We start from the raw sequence: 27492 nt of genomic DNA, 5'->3' as shown, positions 1-27492 counted from the left end.
GGGACTCATCTCTTATCCATTACTCCTCTTATACCACTGAATGGCATTAAATGAAACTTTCACAGAATCTTTATTACATGTTCCCATTGTGGACTTCCTATTTTACATTTTGATCCAAATCAATATGGAGGTTAAATGTTGTATGTTATTAAATGGAGGAGTGGGGGTATAAAGTTATTGAGCATTGCTCATAGTTTTTCTAGTTATATTTTTTGGTCCAAATTCAAAATTTTAATTGAATTTCAAATTTTGTTCTACATTTGTTGTGTCTATAATGAACTGTCCCTTAAGTGTATCAAAACTAGTATTGTGTCCACACCAAGTGAACAGGGTTCAACATGTTACACTTCCCAAAACTCTGTTATACCTTCAAGAGGGAGGCTTCCAATTTCTGACACTTTCAAGTTAAAGTTCATAAGAAAAACTCTTCTGCCTCCAATTTTGGGAAATGCCTTTTGTCAGGAATTTTTGGGAAAAATCATCGACAAATTTGCCATTTGGGAGTCAAAATTAGGAAGGTAAAGTCAAAATTTTGGAATATTGCATAATTTTGATATGATTGTCTTTGGGAAAGGGTCCTTTTACAGGGCCTTGCTGAATGCTAGAAATATCCATTGGCATCATATGTAGATGTGCAAGAAAGAATATAATTATTTTATGGAGGACTTCAAATGGGGATAATCCAACCTAACTATTTAATTCCATTTGAAGCCGGGAGTAATGTTTTTGTTAGTTTGCTCACAGTATGTCTAGTATTTCCTGGCGAGCTCTTTAGAGTTTTTGGTTTGCTTTTTTTTTCATCATTTAAAATGATTGTGTATGCTGCTAATGGATGATAAGTTATACCCTTGATTCCTTTGTTTGAATAAAGTGTGGCATGAATTTTCATCAGCTCAAATTTTTAACTGATCATAGAAATGATTTGATAATTTGGGTGATTTAGTTTGATTTGTTGTTCCATTAATGACATTCATCGCTTTGTTTTCTTTCATGGCTATCAGTAAAAAGGTCACTTGTTGTTTGCTTGTATTTTTTTTAATCCCTGATCCATGATCATTTACCCAAGACGAATACTTTTCCTTTCAGACTGACCATTGGTAACCAAGGGATTATGTCAGAGGGTTTACAGAGAGAACCTCCTCCCCCTGGAACAACAATGGTGCTTTTACATGTCACTGAGGTATTATTACTTCAATCCTTGATTATTTTAGCTTATTCTAGATCAGAGAAGTAGGAACAGATGGGATCCATCGTGTTTTGGTCTGTTTTATAATGATCAGAATGTTATTCCTTCCATTCATCTTTTCAATCATCAACCCCTAATAAAACTTTTGACAGATTTTTGAAAAACTTTCGTAAGTTGGGATTTTAGTAATGCCATTGTATACCAGCTTTTATAATTGTAGGTAATACTTTTATGCGTCTGATATTTTGATTTTTTATTAAAATGGTTTTGTGTTTTATTTACCCTCACTTGAGATTGGTTATTGACTGAAAAGAGGTACTTATTCTGTCTATATCTGTGGAACATTTTTTAAATAAAGTCATTATGAATCTTGAATTTGAATTGATTTAAATTAATTTCTGGTTTATAGTAAATGAAAATTCTACTTAATATATGTGGACATGAATAAAATAAAAGTGTGAATATTCTTTACAGTGAAAAATTTCACTGTTCAGACAATAATCATAGCAGCAATATATCAACTGAAGTACATTGATGATGAGTAGGATCTTTTAAAAATTTTCTTCAAAGCAGATTACTATTGAATAGAATGAATTTTGTAAATACAGAAATAATTTGATTTTGTCATGTTAGTCAAAGGTGCGATTTTTAAACACAATAATTTACAGTATTAGAAAGTCAAACCATTGACAATAATTTACTCTATTTTACATACCTGTTAACTCTGCCACATTAGGGAAGATATTGAATCAATGTAGAATCTCCCTTATAGAAATGTTAGATTTGTCGGAGGCATTGGTCAAAATTACTATATTTTCTGTGAAAAAACACCTCAAATTTTTTTTACAAAAAAATCTCTGTCCATGAGAAGGTGACAACTTAAGTAGATTCCCTTATTTCATGTCCATAATTATTTGGCAGCTATACATGGTCCTCATCCATGTCGTCTTTTCCAGGGACACTTGGTCATACTTGATTATTATTTGATAATACAACACGGTTGCAAACCATAAAAGGTAGTTGGTATTGAATTTGACTTAAAATGGGGATACACTGAAGCATTTTAAAAATAAATTAACTTTTTAATTTAAAGGGAAAGACCACCTTTGCATTAAGTTAGGCTTTTGTGATAAATCATATCCATATAAACAAAAGTAAATAACCTTTAATGTAAAATGCCCTTTATAAAAATGCTCAAGGCTAAGCAAAGTTTGAAATCTTTGATATATATGTGGATAGCCATCTTGCCAAACTCTCATTTCTAAAGGAAGATCATAAACAGACTTTATAGATTTTTACCAATAGCTTCCGATTGGCGTGGGATGTCATTAAGTCGGTTTGTTACTGATACAGAACTCTCATTTTTAAAGGAAGATCATAAACTGGTACTGATACAAGTACTGCAAATAATATGTAAACAAAGAACATTTTGTAAATATTTCTACGATCCTGTTTATCTAACCACCAAAACATGTTATCTTTTCAAGCTTACTGTTGCACGAACGATAAAAGAGAAATATTCTAAAAAGTTTTTTGACTGGCATCATGAACATTCTTCGGAAGTAGCCATTAGATTTTCCTCAGTCATGCTAGTCTTCTGGCAGCAAATTCTGTTGTGCGGCAATGTTGTCTGACATTTGCTTACGTGTTGTGCCTTTTTCTGTTAATTTTGGGTTGAAATTATAGGGGGAAAGTCCAAAATTTGTGATTTTTTCGAATATCGCAATCAATTACCAATTTATTTTCACTTTACAAACCTAAATTTAAATTCCCTAATTATAAATCTTGGTTAATTGGTTAAGAAAAGGAAATTATTGTGTTTCAATTTAATTTTCATGAACATTTAACAGATTAGTTTCGATATTTATGACTTGCCCAATAACATAGTCTTCTACTTCAATACAAGAGTATAGATCTATAGTATATAACATTGTTGCACGAAGTTCAATAAAAGACTGGGGGGTTAAACTTGTTATGTTTTAAGGAATAAGGGGCTGTAAAGGGTAAAAAAATAAGGATTTTTCTTATTTCCAAAAATATATGATGAGTGGCAGTGTATGGATCTCTATAAAATTGTAATTTCAACTGCAAAGGGATATGTTCAGTTTATGTCAAGTTAAGCCCTGTGAGTCTTGATGAGAACAATGGTATGTTGGCTTGCTTCCATTAGCCAACAGCATACATACTGTAACAACTTAATTTTTACACAACTGCAACAAAATTGTGGCCTAATAATGGTATACCTGTACTTCTGTTGTTGTCAGTTTCGTCTATATGGTTTGTAGATGCTTCGTATTTGTGTAATAAGTTAACATAAATATTAGTTAGTTCATTTTAATAAAATTTCTAAGGTTCCAAAGTCCAAACCACAAAAAAGAAGTTGTTATTAATTTTTTTTTTTTTTTTTTTTTTTTTTGGGGGGGGGGGGGGGTGCAATGAATAACCATTTCATAGAATTTAACTGTTGAATAGTAAGAGCATATTATGGATGTCCATAATATTGTTTCACAATATTTTATACAACAAAGATCAGACTGTGGTTGACTTGTGGAGTGAAGACTTGAAGAATTAAGGAATGAAGGGCCAAAAAAAAAGGACCAGAAACAAGCATTTTCCTGATGTCTGAAAAATAACTTGATTATATGCAAATGAATCTCCTATGAAATTGTACTAGAAGATGCCATACCATCAAAGGAAGGCTGAGAATACATTTGCCATGTAGGTCTATACTCAAAAGTGCTCATTTCTAATGTATTTGATTTTATACATCCGCAAAAAAATTGTGGTCATACAATGTTATGGTGCAGTCGTCGTCTGGGGACATTTTTTTTCATGTGATCATTTTAGTTGTGGTTGACCAATTGATCTGAAATTTTGATACAATTTTACTAATTACTAAAAGAATGTTCCTATTAAATTTGAACTTAATGGCCCCTACTGTTTTAGAAAAGGGGCCAAAATTGGTAAAAATAGGTGTTTTTATTGTGGTCCTCATTTAATTCTGGTAAACAAATTTATCAGCAGGTTTTATGTATTTGGACAGTCTTCAATAGGGTTCAAAGTTGGGCAATACCCAAAAAATTTAATTTTTTTAAAAATTTTTAGTTGTACATGTATTTTGAAAAAGTATTTTATTTGCTTTTTCTTAAATATCCCTGCCAATATTTTTCAATCAGATTAAAGGTATCGCTTTCAGTTTTCGAGTTACAAGGGGTCAAAAGGGGCCACATCATATCATGCTGCGCTCGATGTAGCTTTTCATTAAGTTATTTTGTCATTCCAGATTGTGGATTGTGGACACTTTTGGGCACAGTATGCAGAGGAAAGGACACAAGAAGATCTGTTCATTATTCAGAATGGCTTGAATCAACAAAATGCCCTCCCAGTAAGTGGTCTGTTCATCATCTGTAGTGTAAAAAAAGCAGGTAGAAGTTGAAGGCAAACATTTATTTACTTCCATTACAATATAATCATGTCAACAACCTTTCATCGGTATAGCTTCACTTGGCTAGGCAATAAAGCAAAGTCTTCATTAAAAGTTTGGTGGGGGGAAGGGATGTTGTATTAACTTTATCTGTCCTGCAAGCCTTGGCAGGATAACTTAAAAACTCTTGCACCAATTAAATTGAAACTTAGAGAAAGTGTATATATCCATAGAAGGATTTAATATTTTTTGATAAATTCAGTTTTTTGGGGGTTTTTTTGTTTGAAAATACTTTCAGCTGCTTGCATGATATGTCAGAAATTTTGTGATATTTTATCTAAATTAGCATGGTGAAACATTTTTTAAGTATCGTATTGTGGTGTGTATAATTGCATGCAGTTCAATTTTGAAGGTCAAAATGTGTGAAAAAAGTTTGTTTAGACATAGATTGCAGTAGACAAAAGATCAATGTTTTGCACTTGGTAGGTCAATTAATCTACTTTGATGTGGTATTTCCTACAAAAATGTGAAGGAAAAAAACTTATATTCACACTAAAACTTTATGTAAAGATCAGTAGCTGCATAAATTGGATAATTTTAAATTCAAAGCATGATAAAATTGCCACTTGAGGTATGAAATGGCTTATAAAACCAAATCAAAAGTTAGGATTATTGGACAATTCTGGTTATGGTTGTAACTCAGATTTCCCAGTTTTTCATTTTAAAACATACTTTTAAGGAAGGAAATTGTTAAAAATAATCAAAACAATGTTCAACATATAATTATTTTCAGCTGCAAAAGCATTTAATAAGGAAGGTTTGACAAAAAAGGAATTTGTTACTTTTCAGATTTTATTTGTTTCAATTTAATCTCTAACTTTATTTGATAAGAAATAAATATTGTACAACCTTTGTTTGAATCATGATTTAAAGAAAACGTCATTTAAAATTTAATACTTAAAAAATGTGTCTGATGATTAGATAAACTTTCTTTGAGTAACATTTCACTTCTGGTTTGTTTGTTTACATTTTGTGATGTTGTTTCTCATGATAAAATCTTTCATTTTATGGCCCATTCTTATATATTGATACATACATATTAATTTTTGCTGTTGCTAATTTTTGGAGAATTCTGTCAAGTGACCATATTCATGGGTATCAATTTTTTTGTGGTTTTGAAAAATGATTAGGGTTACGTAGTGTTAAAAAACAGTTTTATGAATACTGTTTTTCACACTTTTCAGTCCACTGCAAAAATAGCAAAAATTAATATGTTTACAGTAATACTCATCCCTAAAATCTTGAAATGATTTCTATGTGAAAATATGGTATAAGACTTTTCAAAATATTTTCATCTATATGTGTTCTTCTTTTGCAAATGTATATGCTTATGGAGGACAGGTAGTTTTAATTTTGTTTTTTTTTTAACTGTTGATTATTTATTGTGTTCCCTAAGTGTCATGACACAAATTTATCATGCAGGGGGCATCATTTTTATCTCCTAGACACAAATATATATCTACTTCGAGGGTTTTGGCTGAACAGTTGTGTCCATCTGGAGTGTAAGGGAATCACTTTGTCTACTTCTAATTTTTTAGCTCGCCTGGCCAAAGGCCATGTGAGCTATTGCTATCGCTCGGCATCCGTCTTTGTTAACAATTTTTCAAAACTCTTCTCCTCTGACACTACTTGACCAATTGGAACCAAACTTGGAAAGAATGTTTGTTGAGGTACCCTACATAGAGCTGGTATGGGGATTTTTGATTTTTCGGAAAACATGCCTGCCATTACTGAAAATAGAATATAGGGGTCAAACAGTAGTTTTTTGCATATATCCCCAAACCATTAGGTTAAGCCAAATTCTAAATTGGGCGAAAGTGTTCAGCATGATGTGATTTATCTGAGGTCAAAATTTCGTTTTAACCTGTCAAGCCATTTTGAAGTTTTTTGTATTTTTAATGTTATTTCTTTTAAAAATCTTCTCTGACACAACTTGGCCAGTTGGAACCAAACTTTTTATGAATGTTCTTTGGGATATCCTTGCATAGAACTGTTGTGGGGAATTTTGATCCATGGAAAAACATGGCTGCCATTACTAAAAATAGAATATAGGGGTCAGACAGTCGTTTTAAGTACATTGTATCTTCAAAACTGTTAGGTTTAGCCAAATTCTTTCTATTGCTGAAATGATCCTTATCATAAGGCCTACAAAAGTTGTCCGACAACTCTTTGTAAGAGTTATTGCCGTTGAAAAGTGAATAATTTGGTCTATGAGGTGATGGACAAATTTTATTATCCAATCAGAAAGCATGTTACTTCTGAAATTAAATTATAGTATATATGAATAAAAAAATGTTTCTGCTTCATCTTAGGTTCACCATTGACTTAGCGTTTTCTTATATTTGTAGCGTATTCAGCCTGATTTTTACCCAAGGCGTGGGATGTATTATGCTGCACCATTTGAAGGTGAACTGTACAGAGCCAGAATTGACAGTGTTGAGAGGATTCAAGATAACCAGAGTGGCAGGTGGATTGATGTTGTCGAGGTAAGATTTATAAATTTAATGTGGTCATCTGTTTTATGACAGAAATCGGACATGATTTTCTTTCATTACATTTCTTGTATGACAGTAGGAGGTATATTGTGGTCCTGTTGTCCTTCTGTGAGAGTAGAAGGTATATTGTTGTCCTTCTGTATGTTTGTTAATCCATACAGATCATTTATCTTACAGCAACTACTTGACCATATGGTTTGATTATAAAGTTTTCAAGTCAGTTTTTGATTTCTCCAACAACTTATTACAGCTACTTGATATTTATATCCCCTTAAAGTAGTTGGTGGTATACTGGAATCACCTTGTCCATCCGTCCAAATTATGTCTTGTCTCTGCTCTCAACATGTAGCGTTATATAATTGGGGCATATGTTTTAAGCAGTTGGGTGCTGTCTGATATCAACTGCTTATTTTGTGGAACTTTGCCATTTTTTACTACATGTTGTATATGGAGTGATAGAAAAAAATTTTGTCACTAAAATCTCAACTTCCAATGGATGGATTGAATTCATGTAATATGATATTGTAACGCTGCCTCTTTGTGCATAGAGTCGGCACACAAAGTAGACAGTGTCACATCAAAAGAGGAGTTATAAAAAGTCGTGATGGGCGTCATGTTTATACCACAAACCTGTTGTAATGGGGACAAGTTTCATGTTATTCAATGTATACATGTTGATTGTATCATTGGTCCTTGGGGTGTAACGTTCTTGTCTCAATAAAAGGTTTGAAAATTAAACATTTTCATATTTTATTTATGATTAAATCATGGAAATGGCAGTACTGTCACTGGTGATTCACTCTTTTATCTAGTGGTCTATAACTCATTCCCAGGTTATTTAAAATAATCTACACCTTACTCAGCAATGGAACTTTATCTTGTGGTGAAATTGAAGTCACCATCATGAGTCTCCTGGACTTTGAAAATCATAAAACATCAAAAATTTATGTTATAAACGTCACCAAACTTTGTCAAAACCTGTCCACGTCAGAGTTAGAAATAGTAGCCTGTCCGCCAGCCAGAGTATTTTTTGGCAGGACTGACAAATTTTAACAAAAATCTATATAGCCATGTAGTAAATATATTGAAAAATTTGTCTTCAGGACTGGCTAGAATTTTAGTGAGTGTCCTACCCTGGTCCACATTAATAATAAATCAAACACTAACTTTTCCTACTTGGCTTAGATTTTCAGACATTTATTATAAGATATTGTTCAGTTTTACGTTCAAACTTCGCCACTCCTAAAACTTTTGGAGGGCACTGCACCAGAAGAGGTGAAGTGCCATTATGAACCAGGCTCAACCAATGACAGCAACTGTTACATGCCACTGACTCGGTGTTAGCCAATCAGTTTGTTTGTATGTTGAGGTTTAACGTCCGAGCAGCAATATTTCAGCTATATTCAGACGATTAGCCAATCAGTGATATCAACTCTTTAAAAGGGGAAGTCCCTACTGGGGAATAAAATAGTAAACAAAGCACGATATTTGGAATTATATTAATTTCCACCCATAAAATAGAACTAAATTACATTTCAAGATTATATTTAGATGAAAGGGATATGTACTATCTCATACAAGCCCCAGAAGACTTCACATGACTCTCTGAATGGTATATTTTTATGAAACATGTGTTTTTCACCATCTTTGGAGACAAATATCAAAACAGCCTTTCCTGCTTATTTCAGAGTAATTGATTATCAATTTCAGAAAAAGACGACTAACGATAACAATAATAACAGATAATATGTACAATTTTGTAACTCCCACCAGAACTAATCCTTGTCCAAGTAATTATAGCAAAGTTAAGGCACAACATAAATGCAACATCTGCAGACAACCAACACAATCACACAATACAATATTCCCCCAACTATTTTAGGAGTGAGGGCTGTATAACAATATTCTACCAGAAAAGGCAAGTCTTGCTCAGCAACAAAATTACAGAATAAAGTCTAAGTTCTAATTTTGGCATTCATGTTTAATATTATAGTGGTTAGGACCTTGAGTAGCAAAAATGGACCTTTATAAATCATGTATACCTCCGTGTACAACACTGAAACTTGAATTACATGGTTGGTAGTATGCTGCCAATGCCCAAAGGACAAGATTTGAGCCATTTGCAAGAATATTTCATCTTTTTTGTAGAAGTGTTGGAAATGGGAGGGCCCAATTGCCATTGTTTTATTTTATTATACCCCCACAAACATTGGGGAGTATATAGGAATCACCCCATACATTCATCGTTTGTCTATCCACATTTTTTTGTAAGCACAAATCCTAAACTGCTCAATGGATTTTGATGAAATGTTGAGGAAGGTTTGTTATCATATGAAGATATGCAATAAGGAATATAATTACTATCAGAGTCTTCCAAAGGTAAATAATCTCCAAATTAAGCAGAGGTGAAAGTTTTCCGCGGATTTCCACATTTTTTGGGCGAATTTGGTCATTTTTGAGATCAGTGTAAATTCATTGAGAAAAATTTAGAGGGGGGTTAGGTCTGATTTGGACCATTTTTTCCTCAGTTAGTCCATTCATAACGCTTGGTTGTCTTTCTGATTAAATAAAAATCATCCAGAAAATTATGTCAGTAAAATTGACCCGTTTTCTGGATGATTCTTGGCATATTTTATTCGAACAATCCTTGTGGTTTTTGTAAACTTTGTTAACTAGTTCTGTAGCGGATACCCTTATTGGATTCTGGTAATGACTGAATCGTGAACCAGACCTGACTGGTTTAAAAACGGAAGTTGTTATTTCGGTGGCGAAAGCGTTATTTGTAAAAAGGAACCAGTTGACATTGTATCTGGTAGGGTCAACAACCTTTCAGAAAGGAATGAACATTGAAAAATTAGAGAAAAAGGACGAACTTCAAGTGAAGGAGACCAGTTTTTTTGATTTGACACTTATAAAGTGTGTCAATATTAAATAAATCAGTAGTTTGCAGTTTCTCAAATAATTGCAAAAAAGAGAGTTCACCATTCTCATTAGTGAAGTCATATTCGCTATTTTGCATATCATTAAGTGCCAGATTGGTTGGCAAATAAACAAGAATTTCATTAATGGAATCCCAATTTTCTAAACATTATAACTTTGTTATTTCATATCCAATTTTGGTTCTGTAAAATATTTCATTTTAGATAAAATAATTCATATTTTGTATATGGGAATGTATAACACTTTTAGTCAAATTACTGAATATTTATTTAAAATTTCATCTATAAAAAGACCTTTATTGGCAGTGTAGGGAACCAAAAGAATTTTTCAATTTTCGTAAAAAATGAAAAAGTTGAAAAAGAAAAAAAATGATGATTTAAGGTTGATGCCCCATGCCACTCAATGGATTTTTTGCCAGCCAACACAAAATTGACCTCACCAAGAACTATCCTATACTGTTAGTGTAAACCATACTCAGGTCATGCTAAAAATGGTTAAAAAACCTGAAATCTTTGGATTTCCCAGGGCTTTGTTTCCTGGGCCCCACCAGGGCTGCGCACTTGGACCCTGCTTGGGGGCTTAAGGCAGCCAGCAACCCCCGTCAGATCTTCAGATTTTTTCAACAGAGGTCACTTTCATCTCTGATTAAGGGTTTTACATGTGAAAAACTTGTAAGTGCAACTCTTCCTAAACGGTTTAAGGGATTTTGATGTAATTTTATAGGAAGGTTTGGTATCATATGTAGATTTGCATGAAGGAATATAATTATTGTTGAAGGACTCCAAAGGTAGATAATCTATATTAAGAGTTTAACATGTTAAAGCCTTGTAAGTGCAACTTCTCCTAAACCACTCAAGGGATTTTGATGAAATTTTATAGGAAGGTTGAGCATCATATGTTGATGTGCATGAAGATATAATTACTGTTGGATGACTTCAAAGGTAGATAATCCAACAAGTGTTTTACATTCAAGTTCATTTGAAGCAGGGTATTCTCTTTGTGAGCTTGCTCACAGTATTTCTAGTTTTCCTTGAGAGTAAGACATTCTTTTAGTTTAAATTAAATAAGGTTAAAGAACTAAATATCAACCACCGATCTTGACATAACTATTATTCAAAATCGTTGCAGGGTTTCCTTGTGAATCAGGAAAAGCCTAGAGAGCATCCAAGAATGAATCAGCTGTTAAAAGCTTTCAATTTACCAGCACATACAAGACCTGATTGTGTACAAAACAATATAAAATGGCGGCTGAGAATAAATTGAAAAATATAATACAAATCTTGCAGGAGAAAACTTGGAACACGAGAGATTTGCCTATTTTGGGGGAGTCTCCCGCAGAAGAAGGGAGGGTTAACACCTATGCTTTAAACCTTTGAGATTGTAGTAAGAAACTTTTATGATAATCTTTAACTGCAGGTGTTCTTTGTTGACTATGGTAACACAGAGAAGATGCGCAAAGAAGAATTAAGGGAGATTCCAGGACAACTTCTTACAATTCCCTTCCAGGTAGGAATTCATACAATTTTTTTTGTTTTTGTTTATAATTATGTGATAACTGTAAGATTTTGGTCATGTTTTTATACAGTCTATTTGTATCTAGGAAGCAGCAAATACAGCGAGCATATTTTCTGAAATCATAAGTATCATTGAACTTGATAAACTAGATAAGTCATTATGTTTTAGGCAGTAGAATGTCAGCTAAGTGAGATACGTCCATCACCATTAAAATGTCCTGAAGATGTATGGACCAGTGCTGCTAAAGAATACTTTAAACATTTAGTGATCAACAACAACTTTATTGGCCAGGTAGGAAAGGACTGGGTCATGTTTATTAAAATAAGTTAAAATTCATTTCTCAAATCTTTCCTTTTAAGGATGTTTTTTTTTCTACTTCAGTTTGAATTTGGTAATAAAAATGTCTTCAATTTGTTGTTTTATTTTACTCCCTCCAATTATCTCTTATCCAGTAAGATTAGGTTGCCTACAGGTGATATGAATCCCTTTAATTACTTAAGTAAGATTAGGTTGGCTACAGGCTGTATGAATCCCTTTAGTTCTCAAGTAAAATTAGATAGTGTATGTTTATTCATTATGTGATCAAGCTTAAAATAAAGCTTTATATTTCAGCTGTATTCCATTGTTGGAGGAGTTTTACGATTAGACTTACTTCAAACACCTGACAGGGGAAGGCAGATTTCCATCAACAAAAAATTGTGTCAAATTGGTTTTGCTGATGTTGCTGTAGAGAATTTCCTCTCAAGGGTGAACAATATTTATAGAGAATTGCTGTTCATAGCAAAATAGAAATTCTTTAAAATAAATAATGTGAATTTGCCACTGAAAAACAACATTTTGCAGCTTCATTTCTTTTTACAATATAGTTGTCAAATCTCTTATGAGGTTCATAATAGATTGAGGGAAAAAAAAACACAAATTTTTGTTTTTGATATTTTTCTGTGTAAGAATCAGGCAGTGATGGCATATCATTGTTCTGACTTGGGTATTTTTGTCTCATATGCATTTTATACATCTAGAAAGCAACCGAAAAGTTATTTACATTTATCATGTACCATTTGTAACATAGATACTTTTTGATTGCATACATAGGAAAAAGTGCAGGAAAAATTTCCTGCCATTTTTCCATTGTGCATTTTAACTGAATTTGAACCATCAATATCTTAAAAAGGGAAACTTTAGAAACACTTTTATTGATATTTCTGGAGGTTGTGAGTTATTGCCCTTTTTCGACGATTTTTTGCTAATTTTAATGTTATTTCTTTCAAAAATCTTCTTCTCTGACACTACTTGACCAATTGGGACCAAACTTGGTGTGAATGTTCTTTGGGGTACCCTACAGAGAACTGATGTGGGGATTTTGATCCGTTGAAGAACATGGGCACCATTACTAAAAAAAAACATAGGGGTCAGACTGTATTTTTTGCATATATCTCCAAAACCGTTAGGTTTAGCGTAATTATTTGAATTGCTGAAATGACCCTCATTATAAGGCCTTCAAAAGTCTTCAGGGATCAAAGTTGTCAGGCAACTCCTTATAAGAGTTATTGCCCTTGAAAAATGAAAAATGACTTCTTTTTTTCTTTTTTCTTTTTTTTTTTTTTTTTATAGTTTTCAGCCAATATCTTGATAACTATAATAGATAGAAAGAAACTTTCAATTGCTGAAATGATCCTTAAGATAGTCTTACTAAAGTCTTGTTGAGTCAAAATTGTTGGACAACTCCTTAAATTTATTGCTCTTTAAAGACAAACTTTAACCAGATGAGCAATTCAAGCTCCTGGGAGCCTCTTGTTTGTCTTAATTTGCCAAACCTTATACACATTTTGCCTGATTCTTAGACAGAGAAGTACTGAATAGATTTATTTTTCTTTCTCAGAAAAACCATGAACAGAGAGAAGTTGAGGCTAGTGCTGTCCTAAGTCCATCTAGAAAACATGTTCCTGATGAATCATCAAACCTAATTAATAGACAGAATGATTGGACGCAGTTAACTTTGGGAAGTAACAGACCAAAGTCATCCCAAGGTCGTAGGAGTGTTAGGGTGAGTTAAACTGAATTCAGAATTTTACCAGGTTTAGAGGAAATTTTCTTTTTATTTACAATTTGAAGTAAGAAATACTAATATTTTGATTTATTATGGAAAAATAAGACATACTTGTTTAATTATTGTCTGTAGACATTTGGTTTCCTGATAGTACAGGGGGATTTTCTATGTTTGCATTGCTAGGTTCTACACCACAGAAGAAAAGTTGGGATTGTTAGTTGCAGCCCCATCTGCTTAGGAGTTTTAAACTTCATAAAAGTTGCCTTTTTCCTATTTCAGCTAGGTTTATTGTACTTTTTGTTACACTGCTTTAAGCGGGACTTAGATAGTGGTCATTCTGTTTGTCCAAACCATCAATTCCATCATTCCCATTTCTAATCTGCAACTCTTCTCAAACTGCTGTATGGAATTAGATTTTCACATATTGTTAATCACATAATGCCGATGCACACCTCCTATATTTTTTCTATCAGTAGGATAGCAGAGGTTTAAAAAGTATTCAAGTAAAGAAGTTTAATGCACCGAAATATAATATGGCTATATTTGGTATCATTTTTTTGGAAAATCATTCTACTGTCAATTCAAAATTGTCGTACATACGTATTGTGGTCACAAATTGTAAAATTTTGCATGTTGTGAGGGTGCCCTATTTACCTTCACAAATGCTGGTTGTTAAATATGAAAACTTGAAAAAAATTTGTTGATGAGCTAAGTGTCTCTCAAAGTAAGCATTGAGGATTACATGAAGCTGTAATTGTCCCCCGCTGCAACGCAGAGCAGGGACATAGAAATTCTGGCGTCTGTCTTTCCGTCAGTGCGTCTAAAGTTTGTGGACACAACTCATCAGAAACGACTGAACGGAAATTGACCAAATTTTGTAGGATTGTTTGTCACTATATGTAATTGATCATACTTAACTGCTATTTTAATTCGACAATTTTTATGGGAGTTATGGGACTTTGTTCATTTTTCACATTATTCGCAATAGGAACACCTTGTGGACGCAACTCCTCAAAAACCACTGAATGGAATTTGACCAAATTTTGTAGGATTGTATGTCACCATATGTAGTTGACCATACTTAACCGCTATTTTGATTCGACAATTTTTATGGGAGTTATGGGACTTTGTTCATTTTTCTTGTTCTTTTTTTGCTGATTTTTTGTTGTTGTATGAAGAATTTTTAACTTAACTTAATTTGATTCATTAAGATACATTAACCTTGAATCGCCACATGGACTTATGAATCTGCTATTTATACAAGTGTCAAACATTTGTAATTCAACTCTTTCTACAGCGGCGGGGGACATATGGCTAAGTGTAGCATTCTTGTTTTGAATTAAATATTCTCATGCAAAAAATATTGACATAGTTTTGCAGACTGTAATTTTTTGCTAATTTTAAGCCAATTTTCATCAATTTTATGTAACTTGTGCATGTATATCGACCATCTTGGCTTTAAATGTATAGAATTTGTAACCAGGAACCTTCTGAATGAAATCTCAGTTTTGTGAAATGATAAGAAGTATTTTTAATTAGTAAACAAATAGGTCAATATCGGTGGTACAAGCTACCTCATAAATGCGGAAGTTTAGGGCTCCTTGTATAATCTACTACTTATTGCGGCCAGTCGGTAACTAGAACGCTTAGTCAAAATTACTCCCTTGTGTTGATATGCTGTGTACTATTTATTCTGCTAGGTTTGTTTTGTTTATCTTGCAAGAAGACATCTTCGATAGAATTTTGTATTTGTGTTCCTATTCGCTTATTTTTTTTTCAAGTGACATTTATAACACTCTGACCAAAGCTGAGTATGATACATTTTATTTCCAGATTATAAATAGTCAATGTGCATAGTATTTCAAACTTTCGACATTTAGGAACACCCTTTCACTATGATATATTTCTTGTACCTCATGAAGGACAGGGACTCTATATATATCAAATTAGGGCGAAATTGATATCGTGACTTTTGTATGCAAATTCTTATTTACAATTATAATGTATAATAAACCAAAATTTCAGATTTTATCTCATTATAAAATTTATAAACAAGGAAACAAGGAGTCTTCACAATTTAAAAATTCTCTGTCGCTTATGCATGCAGTAACAGCGTGATACAGTGGATTCCACTTAATCACATACATGTTAATAGCATATTCCTTTTTATTGCATAGAAACTCAAAGAACAAGAACATTTCCCATATTATCCATGTAAAAAAATTCTCTTAGTTGTATAACATAAGACGAAAAATTTTTAAAATCCTCTTTACTGCATAATTTATTTGCAAAATATACTCAAAAATGTACCTAAATAACAATTGTACATCGTAAGTGAAATACCTCAGTTTTCTTTAAAAGTTTGTTTTCACAACTATATTTTCTCTATCCTTTGAATAAACACCAAGGCAGGTATCTTATTAAAAAAAAGAATATATCCCACTTAATGATTGAAAATATTGGTAAATTCCCCAGAAAATGATCATTTTTTTAATTGCATATTGTTGTTTTCATAGTTTTTTATTCTCCTGCAACAAACTGTCAGGGGCATATTAATTTACCTTTGTCTGTCCATTCGTCCGTTGTGCCATTTGTCCGTCTGTCTGGATTACACATGTCCATGGCTTGTCTGGCTATCTCTTCATACAATTCTTGAACTACATCTAAAATATATTACAGGATATTTCTACATCTGATGAAAGTGTGCAGGGCCAAAGAATTTTGATTTTCGTGACATATTACTGAAATTGGTGATACTTACACTTGGTCATTTTCATCAGAAATAGGGCTATATGGCTTCAGGCTATCTCCTCCTGTAGTTTTTGAACTACATCTAAAATATTTTTTGCAGGATGTTTCTACACATAATGATGGTGTGCAAGGTCATAGGATCTTGATTTTCATGAAATATTACGGAACTGGGTGATAGTTGGACTTGACAGTTAGACTTAGTAGTTTTTGTCAGATATATATCCCCAGCAACAAAGGGATTTGTTATTGGGGGTATTAACATTTTTTATGTGTCTGTCAGCCCGTCCATCAGTCCTCTTTTTCTCATCACTATTTGTCTGACACTACCGAACAGAACTTCATGACACTATATGGCCAGGATACAATATGTAGATACACATATATTTAGGAAATTCTGATCCCCAAATTGGTCCCTTAATTTTCGAGTTATGGTACTGGTACAGTTTGTCATTGCAATGCTTGGAAAGATTGAGCTGAACCAACAGACCATGAGTATCACAAGTCTTGGAAGAATTTCTGAATCTGCAAAACATGTCTTCATACAAAAATAGGCTGTGACAAACGGTGCTTGTAGTCTAACAAATAAGTTAGGAGATTAACAGGAATCCACTGTAAACCTCAGTGAACAAACACTTTACAAAGTAATCAAAATGATTTTCTGACCTATGTCAAGCTGAAATTGTAATATTGTTATTTTACTTGATGCTACATGTAGCAAACATCATTTTGCTTTACCATTAGACTCAAAGGGAACATAAACTGAAGACGCAGAGACAAACTAACTAGAAGTTTTATGTGAAGGGTACAGGTATCAGTACTTTTACTGGCTTTTTAGCTCACTAGACCAAAGGCCATGTGAGTTATTGCCATCATTTGGTGTCTGTCGTTGTCGTTAACAATTTCCTCAAACATCTTCTTCTCTGAAACTACCAAATGGATTACACAAATAATCAAACTGGTCAGAAAAAGTGTTTTGGTGGTGTAGTGTTTGTTGCATTTCACAACCTTTCAAAAACCTGGTACCACAATACAATGCAATGAAAGTCTTTTTGTTTCTTTCTTTGGCTTGCACTAGCAAGTTTAAGATGAATATCAGTGATATGGAGTAAAACAAAAAAAAAAACTAATACCAAATCAATTAGGATACAATAATGCACTGTTTCGTTATGTGCAATAAAATCAAGTTTGACTAATGAAGAAGTGTTATTTCTGCTATTTTCTTTGAGTTGCATTTATTGCATTATTGGTATTGTCTTTTTTTTTTTTTTTTTTTAAGCTCACCTGGCCAAAGGCCAAGTGAGCTTATGCCATCATTTGGCATCCGTCTTCGTCATCGTAGTCGTCATGGACATGTTTTCAAAAATCTTCTTCTCAGAAACTACTAGACCTACAGGTTGTAAACTTGGCGTTATTGTTCCTTAGGGTGTTCTGCATATAATTACTGTTGTGATTTTTGATCCATGAAAAAACTTTGCCTCCTTTATTATGAATAGAACATAGGGTCAGAAGGAAGTTTTTTGCAAATAACTCACAAACTGTTGCCAAGAGACGGACCTAATGTGCCAAAATTTTCAAAATGATTCGTCAATTGATGTATGAGTTATGGCCCCTGAAACAGTTCTTTTTGGCATTTTTTACAAATGCAACTTTGTAAAGCTTTTTCTTAAAAACCATTGCACTGATTTCAATGAAAGTTGGCATATTTGTTCTATAGGGTATCACACACAAAATGACCGTAGAATTTTTGATTCATGAAAGAAACATGGCTGCTGTAACTAAAAATAGAACATTGGGGTCAGAAGGAAGTTTTTTGCAAATAACTTAAAAACCATTGCCTTTAGCAAAATTCTTGCATGGGTAATGTTTTTCAGCATCATGAGATAAACATTACGCCTACATCAGCTGACAAATTGTTTTGAAAATTTTGGCATCAGCTGATGTAGGTGTTGTGGCCCCAGAAACAGTCTTTTAAGGGTGTTCTTCGCATGTGCAACTTTGTAAATCCTCTTATCAAAAACTACTGCACAGGGTTCAGTGGAAGTTTGCATGATTGTTCTTTGGGTATCCCAGACAAAGTCACTGCTTTGATTTTTAATTTGTGAAAAATATTGCCACCAATACTAAAAATAGAACAAAGGGGTCAGAAGGAAGTATTTTCCAAATAACTCAAAAACCATTGCCTTAAGCGAATTTCTGGGTAATATTGTTCAGCCTCATGAGACAGACTTATTTTGAAATTTTCCAAACAATTTGTCAAATGATGTATGAGTTACAGCCCTGGAATCAGTTCTTTTTGGCATTTTTCGCATGTGCAACTTTGTAAATTTTCTTCTCATAAACCATTGCACACATTTCAATGATAGCTGGCATATTTGTTCCGTAGGATATCCCACACAAAATGACTGTTGCGATTTTTGATTCATAAAAAAACATGGCCGCCATTACTGAAAATAGAACATAGGGGTCAGATGGAAGTTTTTTGCAAGTAAATCAAGAACTGTTGTCTTTAGCGAATTTCTTGCATGGGTAATATTGTTCAGCATCAGGAGACAAAGTTATACTGAAATTTTCAAAATGATTCGTCAACTGATGTATGAGTTGCATCCCCGGAAACAGTTTTGTTTTATGTTGTTTTTTTTTTTTTTTTCTTCTCTTGTACAACTTTGAAAATCCTCAGATCTAAAACCATTTAAGTTCTTTTTGTGAAAATAACCTTATTAGTTCTTCAGTGTATTGTTTTCAAAATGACTGTTGTGTTTTTAATCAGTGAGTAGATATGGCTGGCCATACTAAAATTGGAACATAGGGGTCGGATGACAATTTTTTAAAAATAATTAAAAATTATTGCCTTTAGCCATATTCTGGTTCAGGTCATGAAAATGCTATTCAAAGCATTTCCTGCATTTGACAATTTAGTTGATTTTAACTTAGCCTGTCTCATTCCTCAAGTTTTTTTCAAATAAGCAAATGGTTAACCAGGTGAGCCTCTACTTCAAGATTAATGCATGCTTTCCATTTCTCAACAAACTGATAGTTTTCATTGTAGCCATGACAACAAGAAATTGTAGGCAGGTTCGCTGGTGCTCTTTTGAGTTATTAAGAATCCATGTTTATCACAAATTTTGTCAAGAACTGAGAAGATTATATAAAACTCAAGACGTACTAAACAGTTTTACTTAATATCATATGATTATCTTATATATACTATATATTCACAAAATGGACCAATTGGGAACTTGTATTTGGACTAATGGAGAAATGACACTTTCAAACCTGCTATTTAAATAGAAAATTTTATGATTTACTGCAAATGTTAGATGTTAAAAAATAATTTCAGAATGTGTTTTTTTTTTTTAAGTATTTACTTTCTAATTTTACATTTCAATACCTCAGAGGTCAAGTTCAGCCTTTTATTTCGAACTGCTAAAAATTTTTAAAAGTTTTTGGCATGTTTACCAAAAAACTGCTATGGACGGCACTATTTGCTAGTTTTTATTAAATATAGCTATTGATTCTTGTATGAGATGTAATTTTAGCTGATCTGATGTAAAAAGTTTGGAATTTTTCTTACCAGTAAATGGAAGTAAGTCATACAAAAATGATACAACATTTTTTCTTAAAAATCATGATTGACCTTTGACTCCATTTTTGTAAGAGATGTGTCCATCATATATTCTGAGTAAGTCTTATCTGCGCAAGTCAAGCAGGCGGATTTCCCTATCTAAAAATATCATCCTATGGAATGACCTTATAGTAGTCATCTATCCTTTACTCATCCATTTAATTTTCAAAAGTAAGCAAGAAGCTATACAAAAATATAACAGGGGATGAAGGGGAGGCTGGGAGGGGCCTTTAATTTATGATGGTAAGTATTTATTTTATAAAATGTTAAATTTTATTACAATAAATATGTTACCATCATAAATTCTGAGTAAATTTTAAAATTAATTAAAAAAAAACACAGAATCTAACATAAAGCTGAATCCCCTAAACCAGAAAATGCAGGAGGTAAAACAACTTTTTGTGCTGTTATCAAAAGTCCCAATCAAAATAAGCCCTCGGCTTGAGAAGATAATGATCTTAGGTAATGAGAAACGAAGGAATTTTCAGTTCTCCAGAAACCTGCAGATAAAACTTTCTTTAAAGAAGTATTATTAAACAGTGCCAGAGATTTAGAAATAGCTCTAACATCGTGGGCTTTAATGTTCAGACTAGACAGAAGAATTGTAGGCTTAGTGAATGGTCTTACAAATCCAGGTAGATATCATTTTTGCTGATAAATCTTATATATCTTTCTTAAAAGGAATAAATAGCCTAGTATTAGTCTCAGCTCTAATACTACGGGTTCTTTGTAAGTAAATGAGTAAAATTCTGATGGGACAAAGTAGAATCAATAGGCAATGAAGGTACAACTATTGGTTCTGAACCTCTACTAGGAATCTGATTTTTGGCTAATAAAGCTGGGTCAGTTAAAAGAGTGACTGAAAATTTATCTCTATTGAGCCGTAGACATGAATCAGAAATAGAAAGAGCATGTATTTCACTTCTTATTTTACCTGAAGCTAAAACCAGTAGAAAACAACATTTATATGACAAAAATTTGGTATCTACTTCTTCAGCTGGTTCAAAAGAAATGGTTTTTAAAGATAATAAAACCAAACTTAAATTCCAGGAAGAATTTAAAACCTTTGTTTAGGACGTTCAAGAGTAAAATTCTTAACTAAAAGAGAAATTTGCTCATTACTAACAAAATCAGGACCACCAGACAAGTGGATAGTTCTGGAAATAGCAGAACAATAACCTTTAATTGTGGAAGGAGACAATTTTTATCTTCAAAAAGATAGATAAGAAATTCCGCTAACTGCTGAACAGTAATTTTGAGAGGATAAATTTCCTTCTCACTACACCAACAACTGAAGATTGTCCACTTAGCATCGTATACAATGTTGGTAGAGTCTCTGACTGCTTAGAAGAGATGTCTGGCTGCTCGCTCAGAAAAGCCTCTCTCCTTGAAACTGTCCCTGAGAGAAGCCACGTGAAAAGATGTAGATTCTCGGGCTTGGGATGAATATTGCCTTTGAACTGGGAAAGAAGATTGTGTCTTACACAAGATAGTTGAAGATCTGGATACCAAGCTTGCTTGGGCCAAGCTGGAGCAATAAGAATGATCAGACATTGTTCCGAAGCAATCTTCCAAAGAACTGCAGACAGAAATCTGAATGGAGGGAATGCATATACGAACATTCCTTCCCAAGGAAAACTCATGGCGTCTACTGCATAAGCTTCTGGGTCTGGGACAGGAGACACGAACAATTGAAGTTTGAAGTTGAGACTTGTTGCAAACAGGTCTACACGAGGAGACCAATGAAGAGTTATTGCTTGAAATACTGACTGGAGAAGTTCCCATTCTGTATTCACTGGGGCTAGAGTTCTTGATAGAGAGTCTGCTAAGGCATTGAGTTTTCCTGGAACATGACGAACTACTAGCTGAAGCTGAAGTTGATTGCAAAGAAGAAGAATTTCTTTTGCAAGAAGAAATAGCTTGAAACAATGAGTTCCCCTTGGTTTCATCTCCAGAAAATTGATGTGTTCTTTCAGTAAGTCTGAGCTCCAGACCCCTGATACTGAATGTCCTTCCAGATATGCCCCCCCACCCAACAGAGGTTGGAGGCATCTGTAAACAGTCTGATTGGGAGCTGGAAAGGACAGAAGCTGGCCTTTCAAAACATTCTCTTCAACAGTCCACCATAAAAGATGTGGAGACAATTCCTGAGGAATAATTGGAATTTGATATTCTCAATTCTGAGAAGAAGGGCACCAATGTTGAAGTAAATAAAACTGGAGAAGTCAAATATGTAGTCGACCAAGAGGAACAACATCTGCTTAAGAGTTCAAGAGACCTAGTAGCTGAGAAAATTGTCGAGCAGAAACTGTTTCCTGGGAAAGAAACTGATGAATTTTCAAGTTGAGATTCTGAAATTTTTCCTGAGGAGGTAGAAGTAGTCCTAGATGAGTCAGGTAATGTTCTCCCAGAAAATTGAAGTCCTGAGAAGAAATCAGATCTAACATTTTCCAAGAAATGAGGAACCCTAGGGAAAGAAACAGTTTGATGACTAGATTCGTATTCCCTAGAGGCTTGTCGTGAGAAAGTTCTTTCAAAAGAGAATCATCTAGATAAAAATGAATCTGAATGGCCTGAACGCTCTGAATTTGTAAACCTCGTTCCAGACAAAACGAAGAAATTTTCAGTAAGAAGGACGTATTGGAATATAGAAATAAGCCTCTGTCAAATTCAGGGAAGTGGTCCACATACCTGGAAGTATTGAAGCTCTGATAGAACGATTGGTCTCCATCTTGAAATGGGGAACAACCAGATAAAGGTTGAGAATGGACAGCTCGATGACTGATCTCATTCCTCTTGTTTTTTATGAAACAAGGAAAATCCAAGAATAGAAACCTGGATCTATTGATGTTACAGGATTTTCCTCTATTGCCTTCTTTGTCAAAAGACAATCTATCTCTGCTGATAGAAGAGATTATTTTGCAGATGAGTCGTGTTGGACAGTGGAATAGGAACTGGTGAAAGAGGTGGTAGTTCCTTGAAGTTTAAAGTTATTCCCCCTTAATTACTGACAATACCCAACAATCTGAGGTAATATCTTTCCATATCGACAGATAATGAGTTAACCTCCCCTCTACTGAGATTTGAGAAAGAGGAGTTTTGTAAAAAAAACCTCTGGATTGGGTTTTGTCAGTAATGTACAGGAGGGCAACTTCCTAGGTAGAAGGATCGGACCTCTTACCGCCTGTAAAATTACCTGTTTGGTGTTAAGTAACCGTTTTCTTAGAACCACCTTTCATACCACCCTCAATGAAAACCTTCCTTCTCCTTCTGTGGAAAGAAAGGAAGAACCACCAGTAGAACAACCACCTCTCTTTGAATTATTTCCTGAGATAGAAACGTTCACCTTTACTGGTGCTGGAGCATGACTGAGCTGTTTCTGAATCTCATCAAGAGGCAAACCAAAAGGTTTGTCGTCCAATGGAGATTTCAATAAAGAATCCTTCATGCTGTCTGAAACTCTAGCTTTATCCAGACCTCAGACCTTTTGGATAAGGTAAAGTTTGCCAAACTTCCCATTAGTAAGAGCTGAGAAGAGCCTAGAGCTTCATCAACCTGCAGTAAAAATGGTTTTACTTCAGGAAGAAGAGCAATATCTTTCAGTAAGGGGGCTACAGCAGACAAATAATGTTCTGCTGTACCTATTACATGAGAAGCACTTCTAAGAAGATTCTCAGTTTTAGACCAGACAGACTGAAAAAGACACAGTCCGTCCACAGGCCTTGAATTAATTGAAGAAGAACAAGCTTTATCACAAGAAGGAACCAACTTACCCAAAGTACAATTGAAAATATCATAATCCCTAGATCGGAAATGATCATTAAAGGAATTTATACCAAAACCACTTACCTTTGAAAAGTGAGACTCGTTGGCTCTGATACCTTCATTAATAATCTGAAGAGAAGTAGACATGTGATAGGATTCTGGGAAACTAGTATGAGACTTAGGTAGGTCATTAGACATACCACAAGAAGTGAGATTTGGGAGACGACTGAAAAGGTACCTTATTGACATCTTTTATAATAGAGTAAACTGAATCTCTTAGATCCTTCAAAGAAGGAGTATCCTCACTTTAAGCAGCCTTGTTGAAATTGGTAAGAGAACGACCAATAACAGAAGGAGCAGTATTACAAACAGAAACATTCTGAGGAACCTGATCCCTAATTTCACCTTCTTCATCAGAGAAAAATTACCTTCCTGACTACCTGGGGGCCACTGAAAAGCATTCCTCATCATCACTATCCTCGTGTTCACTTTCAGGGTTGTGAACTGTAGGAAGTGGAGTCATAGAGGAGCTAGGTGTGGTTTGGTTGGTATTTTTCTCCAAAGCTGCGAGGTGATTGGAGAAAGCAACAAATTCAGAAGATATGGATTGATGAAAGTCATCTAAAACACTATAATGAGGGGCAGAGTTAGTAACCTGATTAGACTGACACCTAACAGAAGCAGGTATAGTAACACTATTAGAAGGCACTGCTACAGAAGGAGCAGGGGTTGACAAACTAGGAGTGCATTGAGGACCACAAGGCCAGAAACCTGGAAAAACCTGACCAGGAAAACCTGGGTAAGGGTAAGTCTGTGGCCAGGGATGTCTTGACCAAGGCATGAGGTTATTAGCCGAGGATGGCAAAGTAACACCACAGTAAGAAAGTGGAGGTCTTGAACCAGGTAAATTTAGACCCATAGAAACACCAGTGGAACAGGAAACTGAACCCATGGTGTCTACTGGCCTAGATACTGTAAGAGTTACCGTACCTAAAGTAGGGATTACTCTATTACTATCCACAGAACCTACAACCTCCAAGATGCAGTTTTGGAGTAAAGCCATTTTGAACATCTTGCCATCCTCCTTTTTTCACAATTACCTGGCAACCTTTCTTAATCAGCTTGTAAAGTTACCGAAAGCCTGCATTTGGTGAAAGTTGTTTAACTCAATCTTTTGAAGATAAAACAACTAATTTTGCAGTTTTGAGGTCCTGTTATTTGATCTGTACAAGATAAGAAAATTTTTTCAAAGTTGAAATGAACCTTTTGACAAAGCCTAATATAGTTTCTGTGGAGATTTAATTATATAACATCTTATGGTAGTTGTTGTCCTTGAAAAGCCAGTAATGTCCCTTTTTACTGTATTCTGATTTTTTGTACCCATTATGAATAAGGTGAAATGATCCCCCTCGTAAGGCCCCAAAGTTAAGTTGTAAGTTACTGTATTTTGGTGTGTATAATGCACATATTTTTGCATAGAAATCATTTCCAGAGTATGGGGGTTGCATATTATGCATTAATATATAAAAATTGATTGGTAAATACTGTGAGAGTACTATTGTTTGTGGGGTACCAATTTTCATGATTTTAGTGGGTGAGCCAGGCCACGAAAAATGAGTATTTTGAAACTAATTTGGATTATTTCTAACAATTTTCTACCTTAAAGGCACATTTTAAAATGAAAAATCATGAAATTTGAGTTACAGCCAAACTGGAAATGTCTGACTTTCGCGACTTTTAATTTTGTTTTATAAGCCATTTCATCCATCTTTACATGATGTTTTAGTGTGAATATACATTTCTTTCCTTCACGTTCTTGTAGGAAATACTGCAATCTGTGTCTTAAAAAAAAAAAAAATTCACTCATTTTGACCTTCAAAATTGCACTGCGTAAAAAAACATAAATATGCATTATACTCACCAAAATGTGGTATTCAGTATCCTCTAAAAATGCAAAAAAAAACCTTCCCTTATTTCACATGAAAACCATAAGATCGTATTAGACTTGAAATGGACGAAATGATCATTATGACAAGCCAGCAGAACCTTATAACTAGCAGTTGTATTTTGTATGGTTGATAGTACCTTAGAAAGACAAATATAATATTTGTTGTTTCATACTTCTGTCTTAAATCAAAAGTCATGAAAAAAATTTTCTTAATAAATTGATCCTTTTAGACAAGGCAGTATTTTTGTTGATTTTTTTTTTTTTTTTTGGTGAGGAGATATCTTCTTTTGATGCCACGTTTTCAAATTTATCAGTTGTTATGTGCTATGTTTATTTTCATTGTGCTCTTTATAACAGGTTTGTTTGTGCATTGTAATTTTTGTGGGGATTTTAATAGCCCCACAACATCTCATGATGACACACTAATGATTTTTTAACCTTTGTGGATCTTCAATCAATCATTATAGTAAAATTAAGTCTAATTTAGCTTTTTATACTCATTTATTGACAAATCTTCTGTGAAAAATATTTAGTTTATATAAATTTTTGACCACTAAATACATCAATCTGTCCACATGAATTTCAATGATGATTGTGTAATCAGACATATTTTGCGATCTTTTCTTTCTCTACAAATAATGGTTTGTTCTTAATTTAATGCTCCATTTACATTTACATAGTACAATCATTCTTGTGTCACCCTTGTATGGAATGATTGGAAGCAATCTCCAAAATATAACCCAACGTTACACACATCATCAGGACACCTTCTTCTTTGCATACTTTACGTTTTTTTATCTAGAAAAGAAAAAAAATGTATAGAGAGAATTCTTCGTGAATGGCAAAATAGGCAAAATAAAAGTAAAATGTTTGACTACTAGAAGATTTATGGTTAAGTTTTCATTCCAGTCTCATAAGTATACCAAGAACTGTTATGGAATTATGTTCAGTGCCTCTAGATATATTGTACATGTGCTCCAATGTTATTTTAATGTACCTTTAGTTCTGAGCGCTGTATCGTGAGAGATAATTCAAATATTTTGCCATGGTTTAGAGATCCTCGTAGATATTTGTTTGGTAAACAATTTACTGTTTTGAGCTATATGCAAATTATTTAAAGAAGTTATAGCCAGGACTAAATAATGATCTGGATGCTGATTTTTTATAACAGACACAATTATGATGTATAAAATTGACGGTCTGAGTCATAAAAAGACAATGACGAGTGCATGTTTAAATCTCCAATTAGCCCCTGGTATAGTTGACTTGTAAAGTCCAGCCTTGACATTTTGCTCACAAGCCCTCAATTTTGTAGTTATACAATGTAGTTATTTACTGAAATGTCATATTCATTTTGAAATACAAATGATGTACATACATATATTCCTTTAGCTGATATTAACTGATAGTAAATTAGTCCTGATATAAAAGCTCTAAATATTAATTTGAAGTTCTACCGGTATATGATGACTTTTTGTAAAATAGGAGGTAATATCTACATCTTTATCGTCCAAACTACCTACAAAGTTTCATGAAATTCCAAGGAATTGCGCATACTAAGTTGTGACTGGCAGACGGACAGACAGACCAGCGCAGCCAAAACAATATGTTTTCCCACTAAAAAAATCTCGGTAAACTTAACGGTAATTCTAAGAAGTACGTTCATCGTAAGTTTCTTCCATAATTTTACAGACTTCACATTTGGGTCATAAGTTGTCAGCATCTTGTCTGCCAGATTA

General features: G+C 33.7%; 1 protein-coding gene across 3 annotated transcripts in view; it reads left to right on the top strand.

The window, feature by feature from the left end:
- Positions 1-27492, top strand: part of LOC148623585 (ATP-dependent RNA helicase TDRD9-like) — a 94696-nt gene that overhangs the window by 51974 nt on the left and 15230 nt on the right. For all 3 annotated transcript variants that reach the window (XM_088565506.1, XM_088565507.1, XM_088565508.1), the window contains exons 24-30: positions 1087-1180; positions 4470-4571; positions 7019-7156; positions 11522-11611; positions 11789-11911; positions 12233-12367; positions 13500-13664. In XM_088565506.1, the coding sequence (XP_088421632.1) occupies positions 1087-1180; positions 4470-4571; positions 7019-7156; positions 11522-11611; positions 11789-11911; positions 12233-12367; positions 13500-13664 (847 nt within the window). The remainder of the gene's footprint in view (positions 1-1086; positions 1181-4469; positions 4572-7018; positions 7157-11521; positions 11612-11788; positions 11912-12232; positions 12368-13499; positions 13665-27492) is intronic.

Source organism: Perna viridis, chromosome 2 (assembly GCF_037379345.1).
Source record: "Perna viridis isolate PV_CMFRI_1.1 ecotype Kerala chromosome 2, ASM3737934v1, whole genome shotgun sequence".
NCBI lineage: Eukaryota > Metazoa > Mollusca > Bivalvia > Mytilida > Mytilidae > Perna > Perna viridis.
Note: the sequence above shows the minus strand (reverse complement) of the source record. Positions and strands in the feature narration are given on the sequence as shown.